This window comes from Rhinolophus hipposideros (assembly GCF_964194185.1).
Source record: "Rhinolophus hipposideros genome assembly, chromosome: 5".
Classification (NCBI taxonomy): domain Eukaryota; kingdom Metazoa; phylum Chordata; class Mammalia; order Chiroptera; family Rhinolophidae; genus Rhinolophus; species Rhinolophus hipposideros.
The window spans coordinates 67,288,539-67,310,252 of record NC_138051.1 but is presented as its reverse complement, the minus strand read 5'-3'; the positions used below and the strand labels follow the sequence as shown (position 1 = coordinate 67,310,252).

Here is a 21,714-nt window from a genome sequence, read left to right as displayed (position 1 = left end):
AAGAAACTCATTTCTTGAGGGTTCCAAACGTTCTCTAAGGTAAAAGAATTTATAGATATTAAGCCATCTCTTAATAATGGACTCAACAGGTTTTCAGATTTCAGTAGAGTTCATATTAATTGGGGAAAGAGAGATATGGAGACTTAAACCAGTATAGGCCACGTAGAGAAAATGGGCACCTAACTCAACAGTGATGGTCTAAAAATGATCCCACTGCAAGAAGCCCTGGAAGCTTGACTTTAAATTTCTCTACACATAGTCTAATGGTTCTCAAAGCTAGTATTCATGGAACTGAATGGTATCACGTAACTGTTAAACCTTGGGAGTTGTTAACTTAGGTTCACCACTTGATAAGGGAAACAGCTGATATTAAAGAAAAAATCTCATGAAAAATTCTCCCTTTAGAATTTAGAATATACATATTCATATATATATATATACATATTTCTGATTTAGTAAACAACTGACAATATTTAAATTTAACAGTGGAAAGTGCAAAGAAATTTGATAATGCTATTTTAATAACTCATAGAAAGCATATACATACATACACCCAATGAATTCATCTCTTTATTGCATATTGCTATTTAAAAAAAATGTACAATCTCATAACACATACAACATTTTTTTCTTGGTACTGTAACAACAGTCTTGCACCTAAAGACTAAGTGGTTCCAACTACTAAGCTAATAAGATACAAGACATATAATTAAGTTTACAAATTATAATGTTTTTTTCTTTTTGGCATTAATTTAAAAAAACAAAAAACTTGAAAATACACACCCAAGAGAGAAAAGTGGCTACTTACACCAGCACCAATCTAAAACGTAGGTTTTTTTTTTTTTTTTTTCAACAATGGCACATGGAATTACCTGCACACAGCTTTTGGGGAAAGAAATGAAAAAATGGAAATGGCAAAGGCCTACCAGGATGGCCATATCAAAATGAGGATGGTTACAAAGGGGCAAGAGGGACACGATACACAAATCCGCTCCTTTATGTGACTCTCCATCTACTTGTCCATTCCTGAAACTGTAAAACAAAACCATTTTCAGAATGCAGTTCCCCAACTGAGCCAGACCAAATTTCTCCTGCTATAAATAGAAAAGAATGTACATAGAGGCACTTTAGTTAAGGAATGGACAAATCCGGCCGCATATCCCACCCCTCCTCATCTCTAAGCCTTTTTTGAACAACGTCTCCGCCTGCACCTTTAACATGGTGTATTTGCAGACCTGGGTAACTAGGGTTGGGGGAGCACAACCTCTGCTGTGTATTTATGACTGTTTTATTTGCTAGACTCGTTTACTTTCATATAATGTGTAAAAAGTCACTAAATTTTGCAATGAGCGGGAAAACGTAAAACCACAGCTCTTGACAACTCTTAGAGCACTATTTCACAGCTTTCACACAGCACAGAGACCATGTCACCTGTGCTAAGCATTATAGTTTATACAAATTATTTTTAAATAGCACGATTCCTGTACAGCGCACATTGGTATTCTAGTCACCCCTCAATATCCCCATTAGAACATGAGCTCCTTGGGGTTAGGGGTTCTGTCTTGCTTACCATTGTAGCCCTACTATGCCTGGCACACAGTAGGTGTTTAATAAATATTTGTTAATTGACTGAAAAACTCAATTTAGTGAGTAAATAATGTTCTAGTGCAACAGGACAAACTACTCTCTCCACAGGAAACCCAAATCACAACAGGATCAATGGAAAGAAAAAAGAGAGTCTTAGCCCCTCTCCCCCATTACAAATAAATAAAGTGAAGCAAAGGAAAAAAAAAGTAACAGTCCTCTTTATATATCATATAATTTAAGGATATTAAGCATTGGTAGATTAATGGTAAGCATCTATATTTTATTTTCTAATGTCCACTGTTTGTATTCATTTCTCCCTGAGAGCTTTATCTTTTGGACTGAAATTTTACAGGTAGCTTTACTGACACACAATTTAAAATGACAACATATAAACAGGAAACCATTTCAACCATACTTGGAGATAAATAGATCTTGGCATCTCTGTGGGTGTTGTTGACATTTTGTGCATTTACTAAGTGTCCTTTATTCCAGACCTTTATTTACAGAAGACGCAGCTTGTCCTACAAAACAGAAAATACAAAAGAAAAAAAAAAAGGCACCCCATAAAATTTTTAAAAATAATTTTTATCCCTTCAGAGAATTTCTCCTTTTAGGTCTTGGGTGGGAATTTTATTTTTAAAGTTTATATATCTATATTGTTAGAACAACATGCACATTCTGGCATCTTGTTCTATAACAAGACCATCGATTGCATTTGGATAAATAGTGTTCCTTCCAAAAGCAATGTGAAGAAATCATCAAGAGCGCTTGGCAGAGAACTCGATGAAGTTGGGGGGAAAAAAATTGATGTTCAAGTTTTAAATACACAAAAAAATTCTGACTGACATTCTACATAATTCAGATTGTGTGCAAGATGTCCTCAATAAACATTTACAGACTGTATCCCCACACCAACGTCAGAAATTCTAAGCTGGTCCTATCAATTACTGATGCAATGCACCAGCTTCATATCGTCAACTATCAAAAAGCATTTTAAATCTATATTTTTCCAACACCAGTTTCACCAATGAAAATAACCTCAAAGTATACCAAGCTTGGAAACCATATAAAATATTTCTCAAGCTTGTTTTCTTCTTCTTTTGTTTTTGTTTTTACTCTAGGGAATGTCTCTGTTATCTCTTTCAGGAGATAGTATTGTGCTTCTGAACAGTCATGGTGTTCAGGGGAAGAAAATGAGCCACACTCAATATGAATGCATACACAAACGGTTTCTGAGCACATACATTAACATAGATTTTTTTTGTTGTTTTTTGTTTTTACCATACAGATAGGTCTCCAGACAACACTCAGACTTCTATATACATTTTTTAATATACATATACACATACATTTACATACATACATTCACACATTCACTCACAGATGAAAGAAGAAATTGCCACTGTTCGGGTTGCAAGGCAGTGTAATGAAAAGTTCTAGTCACTTCAAAGGAGTGCTAATGAGCTTTCTAAAAAAGTACTCAAGGAAAATTAGAAATTAAGTTTTGTGACTGGTCTCTCTCGGCTGCTGTCCGTCATCTGGTTGGTGATACGTTTGCGATTCCGTTTCAGTTTAGAAAGGTCTTTGTCAAACACTTCTCCTGAGCGTAAAGCTGAAACCAGGTCATCAAACTCTCCACTTTCCTCACTATTCTCCTTTGCTTTCCTCATTTTACGTTCCCTTTCACGTTGTTCTTTGAGCTGCAAAAAGAAAGCAACCTCTTAGAGAAGTGCCAAAGTGCTGTATTTTGTTTTCAGTGGCGATGAATTCTGTGAAATATGCAAGGCTTCAGTCACACTGCGTGTTCATCTCTAACTGCTTACCCTCCTGGATGTCATGGGAACGCTAAGTGGGACAGAAGAGCTCATTGTAGATGCAATGAACAATGAAGAAAAGTCACCACTGCTTTGTGACTAGAATCTAGGTAAACCTCACGACAGTCTAGTTAGGAAAAGAGCAGTTGAAGCAATCTGTATTTCTATAATGGAACAAGAAAGTTATCATTATTAAACAGACTCCAAAATACTGGTTTCTTTGATGGTATAGAAAGACTAAAGCAAACACTTGTCATGCCACTCTCCTTACATCAAAGGCTTAGCCTGTATCTATGTAGATGCCTGGAATGTGCTCCATGCCAAGTTACTAGTATTAAAAGCCAAATAATACACAAATACTATAGAAAATTTACATAATTCAGATAAATAAAACTGGAAAAAAATAATTTTTAATTCTACTATCAAGAGGTAACCATTGTGAACTTTTTTGGGGGACTATCCCACCACTATTTTTTTCTATATTAACACTTATTTTACCAAAAAACAAAGTCATGTAGAAATCATTTTATAACCTTCCTTGCATTATTAAATAATCTTTGAAGACATGACTTTCAAGGACTGCATCAATATTCCATCACGTAGCTAGTATTACATCATTTAGAACTAATGTATGGTTGGTAAACATTTAGGTTATTTCCAGATTGGGGCTATTATGAAGATTGCTGCTCTCTTGTGCAAATCTATGATTATTTCTTTAGAATAATTTCTAAGAAATGGAATTCCAGATCAAAGGATGTGGATATCGTTATTTGGGCTTTGAATATAAACTGCCAACTTGCCAAAGAGAAACTTTATACCCACTTAAACTCCCAGCAGCGTTTGAAAAAATACTTTGATGCCCTCCTTCTCGCTAGCACACAAGAGTGCTGTTTACCAACCAAGGAATGGCAGCAGCCGAACTTCCGGAGGCGGAATCGCCAATTAATCATTCTTTTACCTGGGTTTCCATGCGAGCTCTGCGCTCTTCCTCCTCTTTCTTCTTCCTCATGTTTTCATTCTCTTGTTTGGCTTCTGACACAGCTTGAAGAAATTGATCAAAAATGCCAAAGAACTCATCCGGCTGTATTTTGCCAGCCTCTTCCCCAAAGTGTTTCACTGCTTTGGTAAACTGGAGAACAGGAGGTTTTAAGAAGTTCAGTGTTCTGAGAGCGTTCCATGATCAAATATAAATCTCTCTAGAAGGACTCAAGCTCAAATTCAGTCCAATATAACTTGCTGGATTTTAGTGAGCCTCTATTTATCTTTGGCTGCCAGACATGTCTATCAGTCACTTCTAAAGTAAAACATTTAATACTCCTTGACTTTTGAAACCATTTATTCTTGTCTGCCTCATTTCAGCTTAACGTCTATGATTACCTCCTATGACATTTTATTAACTAAACAGTAGTAAAAACAAGAAAGCAAAATATCGTAAAGTAGAACACTCAAGACATAAAACTAATAGCAAACTCAGCAGGGGTAGGGAAACTTTACTTTTAACTTTTCTTTGAAGTAGTTTCATATCATTTATTGGTGCCATATGGTTAATATCAAAAGCAAACTGGGACCCAGTGCTTCTTAGATGCTCCTTTAAATGACAAACAATGCTGGTATTGTTATATTACTATATTTCCTGGGACTCAATTAGAAAACGATAATTGATTATGGAATCATTAATGCAACCCACAATTTATGACTGAGAATGTAATTTTCTTTCAGATTCTTTGTTTTAGAATGCTTTTCAATGCAAATCTGTTAAAAATGGCTAAAATGCAAAATATTAAAGGAAAATTTTAAAAATAATATAAAACTATGTTTATGTAACAAAAGAGTATTTTCAGTCTTTTTAGTTTCAACTGTTTCTCATTTTAGTTCTTCTTGTAGTTATCTTCATAACTTGAGATCACATGCTCTCAGGAGTCTTAGCATTATTATGACTACCTAAATAATGTTCAATGCTTGTCAAATTGTTTGTTAGAATTTTTCTTAGTTTTGTAGGATCGAACGCTGCTACACCTAAGCTACTAAGGATTGTATTTCCAGCTTGAAAGTCACATGAATTCTCAATCCCGATGCCTACTCAACTTAAAATTTTCCACATCTTCAGTTTTCTGCATATTTAGACTGTGAAGTGTCTATGCAGTCCTCCCAACTCAAGAGTTTCTAACTGCTTTCATTTTTCTTGCATAAGTTTTTCTGGTATTTCAGTGATACTATCTACCTAAAGGAAATGTTTGCAATATCTATTCTCTTATAGTTTTTGTTTTTCCCCCACTTGCTTGAGGTATAATTGCATATAGCACTGTATAAGTTGGAGATGCACACAGCACAATGACATGACTTCTACAAATCATGAAATGATTACCACAGTAAGTTAACATCCATCATGTCATGTAGATACAAAAGAAAAAAAAATTTGCCCCTTGCAATGAGAACTCTAAGGACTACACTCTTAATACCTTTCAAATACAGCATACAGCAGTGTTAACTGTAGTCAGCATGTTGTCTATTACATCCCAGTACTCATTTATCTTATAAATATTTGTATTTTCGTATTTTTGATTATTTTCTTTCAATTCCCTCTCAATATTTATTCTTAAACAAACAATTTTTATTATGTTATATATGTGTGTGTGTGTATATACATACAGAGGGTGCCAAAAAAATGTATACACATTTTAAGAAAGGAAAACTGTATTAAAATTGTAATACTCAATATGTACCAATAACAAAAGACGAACACAAGTCACATTTGACTTCTGCAATTACAGAAGGTGCTCAAAGTGGTTACCATCAGCGTCCAGACACATCTGATTACGGCAAACTACTGTTTGAGCAACGTTGACCAGTGTCTACGTGCATACATTTTTCTGGCACCCCTGGTATACACACACATCACAATTTAAATATTATTTCATGTCTTTAAGTAATGTTAAAAATGTTCTTTTACCATTTTTTTCCCTTCACTGAGGCGTTGTTCTCAAGGTTTTACTTATTTGGAAATATTCTATCAGAAACCAGAGCTCTTTAGCAAAAAAACACAACATTCTTCACACACCACATATAGCACTCTAGCTTGTTCCATGGTTTTACAAGCTAATTTCTAAAAGTTCTGGTATGAACAAAACAGCAATAGACAGCCTACAATTGAGTTTCTAAAATATTCAAGTTCATGCACTTCTAGCCATCCTGAATGATCTTTTTATCTAGGAATTCTGGTGATGATGAAGTCATGTATATTTTAGTCTTAGAAATCTGAAGAAAACTAGTTCCAGACTGCGGTTCCCACGCTAAAATAAAGGGGGAAAAATAGGCTGTGTGTGTGTGTGTGTTGATTCTTATAAAAATGTTAGCGCCCTTGATGGAGTAGGTACTATACATGTGACTTGGGGTGGGGGTCCCTTCCTTTGTAAAGCACGTTCTCCAAAGTAGTGAGGCTTACACAGACATGGACAGAGGCTATCCTAGCGGAGGGTGCTGACATACTTGACTGATGGCATCATGGGATATCAGAGATTGAACTTCCAACAGCAGTCATTTGAATATTCGCTGTCTTTCCATTTATTTAATAATGTCGGAAGTGGGGTTTAATAATCAGACTAGCTAAAGTATCTTCACATAGTCTACTTCTGAACTTTAACCAGTATGTGTATACACTTATATAAACAATCATTCATACCTATAACTGAACATGTGACCACAGAAAAATGACATCCATTAATCAAGTTTCAGAGGAAAGATTCAAGTTAAAGCAAAAGTTGTGGCAACTGAGAGATGGGTAGTATTAAAGTACTCAGTAGGGCAGGGTAGGGGCTTAATATCATTTATAAATGAAAGAATGTTTGTGTGCATATATATATATATATATATATATATATATATATATATATATATATATATATATTCGTAAGAGGAAATAACCAGAGAGAGAGAGAGAAGGAGGGTTGGGAGGATTTAAGGGTCTTGGTTATTAGCCAACAAAAACTTTTCCTTCATATAGGAAAACAAAATTCTGAAATAGCAAAGATCATAAAAAGAAATGTCTTATTAAAAAATATTTCTACTGCAATGAGGCTGTAAATTAATGCATCTCATTTAATAAACTCTGCTGGAGATTACAAGAGGGAGTAACCTGTCCTCCTGACTTTCTATCTCAGGACAGCATGTTACAGGTACAGAGGCACATGGCCTTGGTCACACCTGATCTCACATTTCATCCTGGTTTTCATAATCTATTCTTTTCTGGTTTCCAGAGATAAGTACTTTGATCCACTATCAAGCCAGGAAAAAACTGTCAAAGCATTTACTGGTTTTACACCATTCAGATACTTCATGGTCTTACTAACCTAAAGGCAACATAGGCCAAAAGGATGTGTTTGGCCTATAACAAAAAGGATGTGTTTCAATTGATCACAGTCCTAGAAATGAAAATATACACATAGTATCTGGAAGTATACACATAATATCTGGAAGTACCAGCCCTGTCAGACAACACTCAGTGTGCAGTGGGACATTTACCAGGTCTTTAGCTTCTGCTAGAAGGTCTTCAACATCAGAGAAGCTGAAGCTGGCTACTGTGATGAACTGGCTGACAACGGACACAAACTTATCTCCAGGCTGCGTGGGCTGAGACTTCTGGTATTCCAGCTCCTTAAACACAGGAATGGATAATGTCAACAGAGCCTTCAAATGCAGACACACCTTGTCTCATTTTCCATATGCCTCCAATTTAATAAATCAGAATGGCAAACACATCGAAACCTGCCCTGCAACATTCTGTGATGCTCCACCCCCCTCCTGCCCTTCTACTCCCCATGCTAGAGCCATGCCCACGTGCACACACATATTTGCAAATAGCAATTTAACCAGCCACGTGAGTACTTTATCAGTGTGATTTTTTATACTGGCTTCAACTTATGCAGATTAGTATTCGGATAAAATTAATAGAAGTTAAACAAACAATGGAGAGCAAACTGGATTAAAAGTTTACGTGACTGAAAGCAAGAGAATTTCATTGCTGATATTCTGTGCTCAGAATGCTAGTTCTTTGATATTTTTTCTTCTTTCTCTCTTTGCCAAGTCTATATACTTCCTAAACCATGATTATCCCGCTCAGTAGAATTTCAACTGTAGCATCTGGCACCATAATCAGCTACCATTTTTCTTATTTCCATACCATTTGGTTTTTGTGAACAGGCAGGTAGAAGTGTTAGTATTAATGTCTTGTTAATTATCAACATTCTCCATTACATACAGATTATTCAAATCTAATTTTAATAACTAATTTCAACCATTGGATGCACTTTATTTAATCCCAAAACACCTCTATGAGTGAGGCATTATCCCCATTGCACGGGCACATAAATTGAGGTTAACAGGATTTAAATTCTTCGCTCAAAGTCAAGTAACTGATACATGATACAACTAGAATTTGAACTCAGGCCTGCCTGACTCCAGAGTCCTGGTAACAACTATGCTGAGTACCAACTGACTTAATCCGGATCTCTATTTTCTTCTGCACCTGCTTTGGCAGAAGCACTAACACGCAGAAATGTAGAGGTCACAGGTTATAGGTGCTGATTCAGCTCTACCTCTGATTTAGTTCTTATCCATGACAAATAGTGTGTGCCTCAGTTTCTTCACTCGTAAAAGGAGGACACAATCCACATCACTATGAGAATCAAATGAAATAATAGAAGAGGAAACTTATAAATTATGGAGCTAGCTCCGATTGGAAGAAATTACCAAGATTCTAGTACTTTGGCCTGGAAAGTGAGCATTGTGCGTGTGTGAGGTACAGAGGTGTGAAAGCAATATTAAAGTGTTTCATTAATGTACAATTTCATGTGAGTTCCATCTTCAAACAATCTACTCAATTTGTGCAAATCACAATCAGGATACATGAATATTTAGACAAGCCAAGGTCTGTCTCTTGGTATTTCCTTTCCATTCTATAACTTGACGTGTAAGCTGCCAGGAGAGGGAAAGCCTTTTGTAGCCCCTTTTCTTAGGAAGAGTGTGTTACAGTGTACATGATGTAGGGCCTGGAGAGATTTCAGCAAAACCACCTTTAATAAAGTCAAAACATAAAACTTCCTTGGGCCCCCCTCTCATGTCTTGCTGTGAACTAGCGTAGATGCAAGGGTCCCATTATTAGGCTTTTGGGCTGTCCTAACTGCCATGACCGCCTCAAGAAGGCCGTCCACTGGAAAGAAATAAAACAATCTTCGTCCCAAATGGCCCTTATCCAGTTTGGCCTCTGAAAGCTGAGGATTATCTTATGTGCTCACTCACAGTCTCTGGGCCCACTGGGGCTGGGAGAAAGAGCTCTCTCAATTAGTTCATCTTTTATTTTTAAGCAGCACCCCTCGCCGTCCCTCCCCCCGCAATGCTGCCAAGGGAAAAAAGAAAACTTAGATGCTCCTTCATTTATTAAAAACAAACAGTAAAGATTAGACATAACTTGAAAAGAAGGACGGTCCTCATGGCAGTATTAATAAATGATTTGAAAAATCCTTAAGAGAAGGACAGCTTTCTAAGCTGCCTGCAAACCAGTCTCCTTCACCAAATGCCTGACTAGAGCTACGTCCACTCTCCTGAGTGAGGCTTCTCATCCTCAGACCTGCCTCCTCACAGGTGGCAGCATGTGTACAGGACCGATGGGGCACTGTGCCATCACAGTCATGTTGAATTCCACTGACTCCTCTCCTCCAGCAGTCTGACCGGCTTTCCTTCAGCAGAGGCCTGGGCCCAGGTGGTCTGTATACCTGGGACGGCCTCCCTCCCAGGCACCTAAGTTCACCTCACCCTCCTCAGCTACAGCTCAAAGTTCATCTCCTCCAATACATGCCATTCATTCCACAAACCTCAGACTAACCTAAATCCACCTTCTTCCAGAGGCACCTTTGTAATCACTGTGCGTAACTGGATGTGGCCAGGCTGAGTACTGGCCTGACTGTTCTTGGCCATTGTGACACCTGCAGGGCACGGATTCTGAGTGATCATGACTCCTCGCCTTGAGTTGGTCCTTCGGGGAGCATTCACTGATCCCTTGCTCAGTGAATACTCTCCGAAGGACCGACTCAAAGACAACAGCGACGTTCCAGAGCTCTCCTGAGAGCAGACATCATTTATGAATAGAACACGAACACCCCACAGCGTCCTGGAAGCTTATCTAGCCCAGTCCACTTTAATGAGGCCTACTTCACAGGCAGGACATCGGTGGAACTCTAGGCCCAGTTTTCCAGCTCCTGCCCCAGTGACACCCCGTGATATCCTGCTGCCTGCAATCGAGTTGCCTGGCGAAACACAACCTGCCTTTGCTTCTTTGTGGTTGCTGGTTTTCTTTGTTTTTTTGAGGTCAATAAATGTTCATCCCAAGCCTACCACATGCTAAGGCAACCAGCAAGTCATCTGCTGGACATCACCAGCACTAGAGACAGTGATCAGACTGGGAACTAGAACAAGAAACAAATACTCACCATCTCTACTGCTTTCAGACCACTTCTCAAGGTATTTATTTCTTTGTCCAGCTCAGTCATGCTGTTGTAAACAGCAACATTTTAGTAATCAACATGAGACTTACAGGTATTACATGTATGATGGGTTTAATAGTTCATGCTTGGAAGTCCATCTTGGTTTCTTTGAAATGTTTAAAATTCCCCTCAGTGTTCAGATCTCACAGAAAGACAACATTTTAATTTTACGGAATTTAGGTATGGAATTATGTTTTTTTATATTCCACAGTCAGCAGGTATATTTTATAGATTAAAATTAGGATAAAAATATCTTTCCATCTGTACATAAATATTTCACGTTTCAGTCTCACAAAAATCTCACTTAAGTAAATTATTATATGTGGAAATAAATTTGAACAGATAAAAGAAATGGGCTTATCCACAATCATAGTCACATTTTGTTTTTCATAATTATTATATTGCTTTTCACTAAGCTCTGGTAATTACGAAAATTACAAGGTGATGGCTTAAATTTCAATCAACAATGATTTTTCTTAAAGTTATGCTAACTAGCTTTCATTTTCATTGCCTTTTTAAAAAATTTGGTAAATACAGAAAGTTTCCTGGGCTTCTCCTATAATGCCTGGTGACTTTTAACATCAGCGATTACAACTTCATTCTCGCAGATAATTCATATGTAAACAAATTCAACAATACTTCATTTACTTTAACATTTTAATTTTATGTCTTCTGTGGTACATTTCTACCAAACCCTATGAACAGAGGGAAAACATTAGCCTACTTATCATCCTTTCCAACTTCACCGCAAAAAGATACATTTAAATTTTTTCTTTTTTCTTTTTAAGGCCTAAAGGAGGAAGAGAGAACAGCAAGAAAAATCGCCTGCTTCTCAGCCTCTGAAAAGTGGTGTGAAGCTTGTAGTCAAAGTTTGGCAGCTTTCCATTTTTTATTTTTAGTTTCTTTATTTGCATAAAGACTGCTTTCCATTAAAAGGCTGCCTTGGTTTCTGGGTATGTGTGCACATGTGAAAATTACCAGCTACGCCCTGACATTAGGTCTTCTATTTGCTTAACCATCTACCCTCATTTAACTAAGGGTACTCCTACCTGTATTTTCATAGAACTGCTTTTGAAAAGTACTAGTGAAAACCACCACATTCCTTAACTTGTAAAACGTACTCTTGTATAAACTCATAATAAGATTTTATGGAAGCTAGACATTACATGCAGGAGTATTCCAAAGGAGCTAGAACAAGTATATATGAGTAGATATTTAAAACCATGTAGTACATTTGAGAGATTGGGATAAGATTCAAACTTTATTTCATATAGCAGTATTCAGGGGAAAGCAAACAGAAGGACCTTTTTCATGCAAAGCTATCTATCGCGATGGCTACAGGACAGGTCAAGTGATTTCAAAACTGTAATACTTACTTTACTTTTGCTGCTTGAGGAATATCCCGCAGTTCTTCATTTAGATTGAGAACCTTGGGGTATTTATTTTCCACAATAGTTATAAGATAGTGTAAAAGTGTAATATTCCTACAATTAAAGAAGACAAGAGCGTTAACCATTGGTAATCTCTGCATATGATTTGTACATTTATTCAAGTGGTGGAACCCACAAGAATGCCATATTGCTGCCTTAATTTCAAAATCTGGACATTCTTGTGAGGTAAAGATTCTCAGGAGAAGGGGAGAGCCTACATGGGATTTACATACATGGATGTCCAAAGGAAGCATTAATCTTTCAAAAGGGAAGGGCGGGGCATAACAATGACTTCTTTGGCCCATAATGAGCATCCTTCAAAATCTGGGTAATGCAATGGGTGATGGAAATGAACCTGAACCATTGTCAATGGGGACACAGCTTCACAATGTGTCCACCCAATGAAGAGGTGCACCCTGAGAGAGCATAACAAGCAGGGTGGGGTAGGGTGGGGAGCGAGTGATGCTTAATACACTAATCAGGACAGCTACTTTCAAGTCAAAAGTACAGAGCAGCCACTCACTGATGACAATTATTAATAATTCTCATTTAAGATTTCTTTCAACTCTGTAACTTTTCCCCCCTCTGACTCATTTGTTTTGCTGTTGCAACAAAGGGTACTCAGAAAGTTAGAAAGCCCCCTATTTCAGGGCTGGGCCTGCAAGTGGGCGAGGACTGTGCCATCATGAATGTTATTCTTGCGGCCAAGAATCCACTTGCTAATTTTAGCAACACTTCAGCTCCTAACTGCATAATGCATCTCCCTCTCCAGTGGTAACAGGGCTGAACCCTGACTGACCTGGACTGAAAAGGCCGGCGTCTGATAAACACTATCTATTACGCAAAGCTGTGGCAGTCTGGTCCCATGGTCCCCGACTCTACTGCACATTATAATCACGTGGATCCCAGATGCCTCGGCTGAACTGGATTCATTCAATTGGAAGGAGGTGGGGCCAGGTAAGGGTATTTTTTAAAACTCCCCAGTGGTTCTAACAGCCAGGATCAAAAACCACTAACTTATTGAAAGTTACCATAATCAGGAGAACACAATATAACTCTTTAAAAACATTTCCATAATTTTCAGGCTGTTCGCTAAATCACAATGCTAAGTCACAACAGTCCCACCCACCTCCAGCTAAAGTGAAGCAGAGTTGTCAAACAATTTTTCCCCCCATAACAGTGAAAACCATTTCTGATTATCCTTGTAGCTTCAGGGTCAAGGCAATCCTATTTCTCCGAATCAACTGGCCCCCATGTTAAAAAAAAAAAAAAAAAAAAAAAAAGAGTCCCTTATTTTTCTTGCTCTCAGTCATTAGAAAACAATTGCTCGGCAAAGTAAAACAGTGGCTAAACATTCTGGCCACTTATTTTGCAGATATTCAGCTGTATCATTGCACTTCAGTTTTGCCCTTCACAGAATCTAGGTGCCTGCCCCTATACCTGCTGAGTGAGGGAAGCATGAGGGAGCAAAATCCCAACTAGCATCAAAGAAAGAGCAATGCTGTTTTCCTTCCTTATGTCAGAGAAATGCTTTGTTATTTAGGGAAATTAAATTTAGTTAAATTAAATTTAGTTAATCACGTCTACCTTTCTTAATGAAAGAAGGCTTAAAAGCAGATCAGAGCTCCCACATGTTTGCTATCCAAATAACATCTCATTTGACTGAATATAAGTTCTTGAAGAATGAAAAACAAGCACATTTGATTATCCTCTTGTCATGACCAGAAACAAGCCTTTAACACAGAGTGAATACACCCTTCCTGCGGACTGTCCCCGCCTTACACAGTTTGATTCGATTCCATTGAGCATTTAATGAGTGACTGCTTATAGGCAAGGTACTGTGGCAGCTACTGTAGGTGTGAAGACACTGGTGCTACTTTGGGGGCCCCAGTGTCTTCACACTTTCAGAAAGCATTCAGAAATGTTAATTTATTTGTTGTGAAAAATCTTGTGCATTAAATTCTATAGTAACTTCAATAAGCAGATAATCACACAGTAAGTGTAAGGTTATCAGTAAATTGAGAGGACAAAGGGTATAAAAGGGTTTTGTGTGTGTGTGTGTGTGTGTGTGTGTGTGTGTGAGAGAGAGAGAGAGAGAGAGAGAGAGAGAGAGAGAGAGAGAGAGAGAGAGAAACATTTTTAGAGAGAGAGAGAGAGAGAGAGAGAGAGAGAGAAACATTTTTCCATAAAAAGGTGGCTACTCTTGAAATGCAATAAGATGTTGTAATTATCTATTACAACCTCCAATAAGATCCATTTTTTGGTAGGTGTCAAATACCGTACTGTAAGGCCAAATACCCTGCTTGTGACCTTAGGCAAGCTAAATGAGCCACTCGAGCCTGCCTCAGTTTCTTCATCTGACAGCAGGTGATACACAGCACCTGGCCTGTGTACTCCACAGGCTGTTGTGTGACAATCGAATGTGAAAGTTCCCTAAAAAGGACCAAGTGCTCACATCCAAACTAACGTGGCAGTGATAGAACATAACAGCTGAACTTTGTGACCTATCCCTACATGATACAAAAATAAAGTTTAGCCCTATCATTTAATACACTGCTTATTTCTTACCGGATTAGTTCAGGGTGGCCACAGTGCTATGGCTCACTAACCCTATAGAAAATATAGAGTAAAAGCCTCACTGGTTAGGAATAATTAGGGTGAACAGCCCAGATTTCAAAAAAAAGAATGCGGGTACAGAGAAGTTTATCTTAGAAACACTTGTGCGTGTTCCTTTGAAGTTAGTGAGAGCCTTAGAGAAACAGGCTCTCAGGGAAACGAGCTAATATACCCAGTGACCCTGCCTGCCAATGACATCAGAGCATTTTCCCACCTCAGTGTCTCTAACAAGAATCTCTTCACCTAAATGCATTCTCTGGGAAACATTTTAACGAGTCTTGAGATGAGCAGCTGAATACCAACAGCCAAAACACATTTCCACATCGTAATGTTTCCATACAGCTGCTAGCTTCAATGTATATAGGAAAACATAACCTAAAAACCCAACCAGCTTCGGATTCTATCATCAGCTGTCAGATTTTTTCTTTTCCCTGGAACACGGCTCTCTGTGGGGGCCAGGGACTGGGAGAGGTCATGAGCGGACTACTGGAGTGTTGGCAGGGTACTATTTCTTCATCTGGGCACCAGTTCTACAGATGTGTTTAGTTTGTGAAAATGCATCAAGATGTACATTTATAATTAGTGAACTTGTCTTTAGTGTATCGTACAAAAATAAAAAGTTTATCCAAGAAAACCCCCAAAACAAAAAAACTTGGACTAGATGATATCCCCTGGACTGAAAATGGACGAAGGATAATTGGCCCAATGGGAACTTGAGGACTCTCATGGCTGTGAAAGAGCTAAGAGAGGCGTGAGAATGCTGGAGGCGCAGGAGGACCAGAGGGGTGCACATTTAAGCCCTGACCTGAGCACTTGGATCCTCCAAGCGTCGGAAGAACCCGTACTTACTTGTCAATGCTGGATTTTGTGTCAGCAATCTTGTTTAGGCTGGATATCTTGAATCCATAAGCATTGCCTCTTTGGCCTTTATTCATGTAATTTCCAAATGCCAAAACCACTTCTAGCAACTGCTTCAGGGCACCGCTCCTAAACACCTCCTCTGAGCCACAACGAATTGCTTCAAAACAAAGCACAGAAAAACACAGGTATTAACACCAAGTCTTTTCAGTGATAAGTCTATAAGATTGGGTTGGATGACCAGGAGCACTTTCAAAACACCTAAACTAGAAGCAAAGAGTGAGAGGATGGGGAGAGCCAGCTAAGGTTGTTCAAGAGACCCACAGGCAGCTGCACAGTCCTGTCTGCTCACAGCCCTTGTCTTGGCTGACTCATCAAATGTACGCACGTAGGAATACACAGACCAGCAAGTGCATTTCCCACAGTCCTTTGCAAACACTTTCTTGCCTGGACGAGTCAGCTCAATAGGATTACCGATCAATTGCAGTAATAGAAAAACTGGTAAAATGTGTTCCATGTTACAACTTGCAGGCGTCATCAAGGACTGGGGCTCAGGCAGGGTCCTGACTCCAGCCTGCACTCTGGGGCTGGGCTCTTCAGTTGCCTTGATACACTGCAAACACTTACAAATGTACTGGCCTCAAAATTAAGCCATGTAACAGCCTCAAACCTTCACTTAGAAACATCTAGTAAGGCCCTGTGGCAAGAAAGTGAATTACAGGTTTAATGCTAGTAGCAGTCAAAGAAATTCCTCCCCAACTCCCATGTGGTCAAAAGCCCAACCTGCAGAGGAGCCCAGGAGGTACGCTGTGATCTCCAAGACCCACGCCAGTCTAGCCCGGGGAGTCAAGCACCCACCTTTAGTAATTATCCATCAGAGTCCAAAAGATTTCAACAACAAAAAAATCACCGAAGGAATCCTGTTTACTATATGCACTTGGATTACGTTTGTATATGGGCAAGATGAATATCGTTTCCCATCTGGGCAGCTTGACTTTACCTTCTACTTTAGGTTTAACTTCTGCCACGCGCTCTGCAAACTTCTTTTTGAAGTACAGTGACTGCAGTCTTTGCTGATAATGATTAATTCTGTAAGAGCAAACACGGACTAATGAACATTCACTTAACACGTCTATGTTCACTCAACGGATATGGCGGCAGAGGTACCTCATAGTGCTACCACACACACACACACACACACACACACACACACACGCCTGGAGGGCTCATTTTCCTCTGACTACCGGGGTATTTGGGGAATTGCAACAGGGTCCTTAGCTCTCATCAGATTAGTCAACTGCTAAAAGTGAGAGCTACCTGCTGTTGACTAAAGCCCTCTTCCCTTCTGCTACAAATAAAGGGCTCTTTCCTATACTTCTCCCATGCTTCTTAACTTTCCACAAAGTTTGTCTTTGGCAAAACTGTAGAGGAAACTACTATCTCCAGCTTTCTCTCCTCATATCACCCTCTTCTCACTCACATTCCCAAACCTTCCTCTTTCTTCCACAGTTATCTCCCTATCTGCTCCCTCAGGGCTGGCAAGCTCTGCCTTCGAAGATAGCAACAAGCCACTAGAGATGAACAGGGAGCCAAACTGGCCTCTGTGGCTGCCACCAAAATGAGCTGCATTGTGTTGCTGAGGGGGTCGGGGTGGGGGTGGGCATTCCTGCCCTGGCCTGAGATCACTGCCTAACCTGCTCTCAGGTGGAAATTTCAGTCCAGTAGGACTCGGGATCAGCCCTCCTCCCAAACTATCCCATGTAATCAGACAGACCTGGGTTGGCAGCCCAGGGTCTCCTCTTACTATCAGGTGCCTTGAGCAGGTACCTTAACTCCTCCATTAGATGAAAAGAATGTCTCCCTACCTCACAGCCTTCCTGGCAAGGCTGATATGAGGATTCAGTGAGATGAGGCAAAGATCTGGACAGCTGCTAAGTGGCATCTATTGCAGGTGGCCCTCCAGTTTGTCTACAATTAAGTTGCGGGGCACACCTATCAAAATTTCCAAACCCTCCTTTGTCCTATTGCAGTGAGCAAGTTGAGACAGCAGAACCACAAAAATAAGTCTGGATTGGGCAGACATGTAGTGAGAGACGTGCTCATCCTGGCTATACGTGTTGGCTTTTGGAACTTGGGAAGTGCTCTGCCTGGGGGGTTGACTAAGACTTTCAGGACCACTGGTCCTTCTCTAATGCAGAACCAATTTGTTAGGCCTGGGATGGCAAATAGACTCAGCTCACATGCCAAACTCAATTAAGGGCCAGTGGCTGCCTCAGGGACTTCCGGAGAAGGGTGGAGAAAGCTTGCCCAGCCTCGGTGGGAAGAATGCTAACGATCGATTAATGATGTCTGCATGTGTCATGATTTGACATCCAGACCCTGGCTGTTCAGTTACGTGGGCTCCAGGTTGACGTGCGGTCTGTCCATTTTTTTTTTTTCTTTCTGTTTAACAACCTTGGGATGCTGAGGTCCTAGGAGGAGTGAGAGACAATCCCAAGAAATCAAAGTGGTGAGAATGACGCTGGAACCAGGCAAAGTTATGACTTGATTAGGTCAAAGCATTTGAGCCCCAAAGGCCCAGAAATAGCGGTAATAGTGAGGAAACCCTGACTTTGGCTTACCCATGGGCAAAGAACTCAATCAAACAAAATAACTTGCACATGACTCCGACTTGAGGAGATTTTGGAATTCAAACAGGCTTCAAGTTAAACCAGATTAATTGACCCAAACCATTGAACATGAATCAAAAGTTTAACTTCCTAGGAAACGTAAGGGGCAGCTTTACTTTTTCAGCATTTTTAAACTCACCGACTCATCTCAAAAAGGAATCTATCAGCTTTGGCCATCCGATCCAATTCATGTTTATGTTCCTCCAATAGGTCAATGTCACCTTTCTCAGGAACAAATTTCAAGAGCTACAAAGGACACATAATTATTAAAACTGGTGTTTGTAACTTAAATTTCTGCAGTAATTTCTCACCCTGGCAGTTAATCCCAAGGTGAAATTTTAACTTTTGTTTAAATTATATAAGCTCTGCTTACGGGTAATTGTTAAGATAAAATAGAAAATGATTAAATCTTTCCGTTTTTACTTGAAAAGTAGTTAATGGTAGTTAAAAGTATTGAAACTTTTTGTTCAATACTGCTTCTCAAATCAGAATTGTGATGGTTCTTCACCAGGACCCACTTTGCAGAGATCATCACAGGGACCTTGGAGATCAAACCCTCTCATTAGAAGATAACACAGCTGAGGACTAGACAGATTAAACAACTCGCCCAGGATTACAGGGCAAGTGCGTGTCATCGTCAGAAATAGAATCTATGGCTCCTGGCTACCAGCACTATGCTTTTTTTCTATTACATCATGCTGGCTGGAATGAGTTATTCTAACTTGTATTTTCCATTCAGTTTGCTTATTTCTCTGGCTTATCTAATCCCATCTCATGTTTTTGCTCCATGTAAAGTTGGATGAGAGGAACGCAGTGGGATTTAAAGGTTTTAAGTCCACATTTTAGTTTGGAGGAAGAAATGAGCATGGAATGTGGAAGAAATAGCAACAATATTTAAAGTTGAGTAAGTACTTCTGTATGTGTCTGATTTCCTTTAAAGGTACAAATATGCGTCTGTGTATGCACAGGTCTATGTGCTATCTTGTAGATCAAATGCCTGTGGACATTTAAAAAAAAAGAAGTTACACTGACCCTCCAGCCTCCAAGAGCCTCCTCATAACTTGATGCTGGCATTGGGTGGTCCATGGAGTAGGTTTTCAAATGTTTGTTGGATTTAACTAAGGGACCTCAGAAAAGGCAGTGAGTCTGGGTGCCACTGGCAGTGAAAGAATTGGGACTCCAAGGAAGGAGGCTAGTGGTGTGGTTGGAAGTGTATTCCAGGCAGCATGTATGTTATGTGCCGAGGTCTGGAATGGGTAGCACAGCATTTATGCGAGTGGAACAGCAGCTGTAATGGCAGTGGGAGAGGGCAGCTGTGGTCAAGGTGAAGGCAAAGGCCTTATAAGAAGTGCAGTCTTTATTTGAGGGCACTGGGGTATAACTTAAAATCTTAAGTAGAGGAAGGAGTTTGCATTCTAAAAAGACTGCTGTGCTTGCAGAACGGAGAAAGAACTAGGAGGGATGGAAAGTATTAGGAGGTTGTGAGTAGACGGTTGATGCAGTAATCCAGGTGAAAAATGATGGTGGCCCGCATTGGGTAGTGGAGAGATTCTAGAGCTAGTTAGGGGATTTGAATGGAATTGGACTGGCTTTTGGGTGGATGAATTATAGGAGATGAGGGTCGAAAGGATGAGGCCCAGGCTTCTTGCTTAGGCGAAAAATGTACGCAGGATATAACAAGGAACCCAGGAAGAAGAGGTTGGCTGAGGGTAGGTGGGGAGAACGTGAGTTTAGTGGTTAAACTACTGGCAAGAGAACCAAGTAGGAAATAGCAGTAGGCTGCTGGACAAATGGGACGACAAAGCATTGGTGCTGGTTAGAACATGCATGGATGGGAGTGAGGTGCCTGGAGCCATCAAGAGAAAAAAAAGCAGGGTTTGAGAATAGTCAGCACTTAAAGGATGAAGACAAGGAGAAGAGGAACCTTCAAAGGAGGCAATGGAGGGGCCTCTGTGAAATCACAGGGCTAACAGAAGGCATTTCATCAGGGAGCAAGTGGCCATTCGTGTCGCACACCACCAAGAAATCAAGGAAGATAAGGACTGCAAAGTGCCCCCGGCTTCAGCAATAAGGAATGTTTGCGTCCTTAGTGAGAACAGCTTTAGGAAGGTGAGGAAGACAGACTCCTACGAGTTGAAGAAGAGAGAAGAGGAGGCAAGTGGGGACAAGCTTTCAAGAACTTTGGCTGCATCAAAAAAGAGAGAGAACAGCAGCTATATGGGTACGAGTGTGTGAGCGCATGCGTGTGTGTGCCTGTGTGAAACGCTGAGATTTAAATAAGTTACGTGTCAAGAGGAAGAAGTGAAAGATCTAGAAGGGAGGGGCAGAGTCCTCCCACCACGCTGGGTCCCTGAGCAGAAGGAAGGGATGGGCCAACGATACTCCTCTTTCCTGATGGAGTAGAAGCCGGGGAGAGATGACAGTAGGTGTCAGGGAGTTCATAGGTCTGGTGGCCTTTTAGCTTCTAGTAGTCACTTATGTTCCTACATTCAAATAGTGCCACTGTACTGGACAAGAATCTTCTCATTCTTCCTCAGTGCAAGAAGGAAAGGTAGTAGGCAAGGGGAAGGAAGGAGGAAGAGAGAGAGACAGAGGCTTGTTCGTTCCCCTTAGTTTGGATTTTTACCTCCTGGCAAGGATATTCAGTTCCAGTCTCAGGTATCGCCCCCAACTAGTCAGGCAAAGCCCACAGGCCCCTGTCCGAGATAACACAATCACCATGCTCTCTTTCATTACGTGCAAGGGCACAGTGAGAGGAGCCTGCTAAGGCTCAGTTCTCAGAGCAGAGCTGGGTAACAACTGCGTGTGAAGAGGAAAGAAGAGTTACACAGACACCTGGGAACAGGAGAAAGGTATACATTCCAAGAACAAGTATACTGATCTCACCTGAGTTCTGAGCCCAGCAGCTAAAAGCAGCAGAAGAGGAGGGAATGAATGGGGCTCATGAGAACCTTAAACAGGAGCAGAGATGCTGGCTTGAGTGCTTGTCTGGGAAGAGGGTTGTATGAAGGAAAAGGAAACAAGAGGAGGGGTGGTAGAATCAGGAGGAAAAGAAAGCGCATGACTGATGAGATACACAGAATTATCAGGAGAGACCAGGTCAAAAGTATCCTAACTGGCCAGATTCTGCTCCAGTAGACTCGTTTGCTTACTTTATTTATTTGAAGTACATTCTATTTGCACTGTAAGTCCTTTTGGCAAGATT

The 21,714-nt window shown here is 40.1% G+C and overlaps 1 protein-coding gene across 5 annotated transcripts in view; it reads right to left on the bottom strand.

Moving 5' to 3' along the window:
* Window positions 1-557: 557 nt before the first annotated feature.
* DAAM1 (dishevelled associated activator of morphogenesis 1) overlaps window positions 558-21,714 on the bottom strand; it is a 162,313-nt gene continuing 141,156 nt past the window's right edge. For all 5 annotated transcript variants that reach the window (XM_081047326.1, XM_081047328.1, XM_081047325.1 and 2 more), the window contains 8 exons: window positions 18,649-18,755; window positions 16,841-16,929; window positions 15,832-16,000; window positions 12,313-12,420; window positions 10,883-10,943; window positions 7,920-8,051; window positions 4,360-4,530; window positions 558-3,287 (listed from right to left, as the gene is read on the bottom strand). In XM_081047326.1, the coding sequence (XP_080903452.1) occupies window positions 3,078-3,287; window positions 4,360-4,530; window positions 7,920-8,051; window positions 10,883-10,943; window positions 12,313-12,420; window positions 15,832-16,000; window positions 16,841-16,929; window positions 18,649-18,755 (1,047 nt within the window). In that variant the 3' untranslated portion in view covers window positions 558-3,077. The remainder of the gene's footprint in view (window positions 3,288-4,359; window positions 4,531-7,919; window positions 8,052-10,882; window positions 10,944-12,312; window positions 12,421-15,831; window positions 16,001-16,840; window positions 16,930-18,648; window positions 18,756-21,714) is intronic.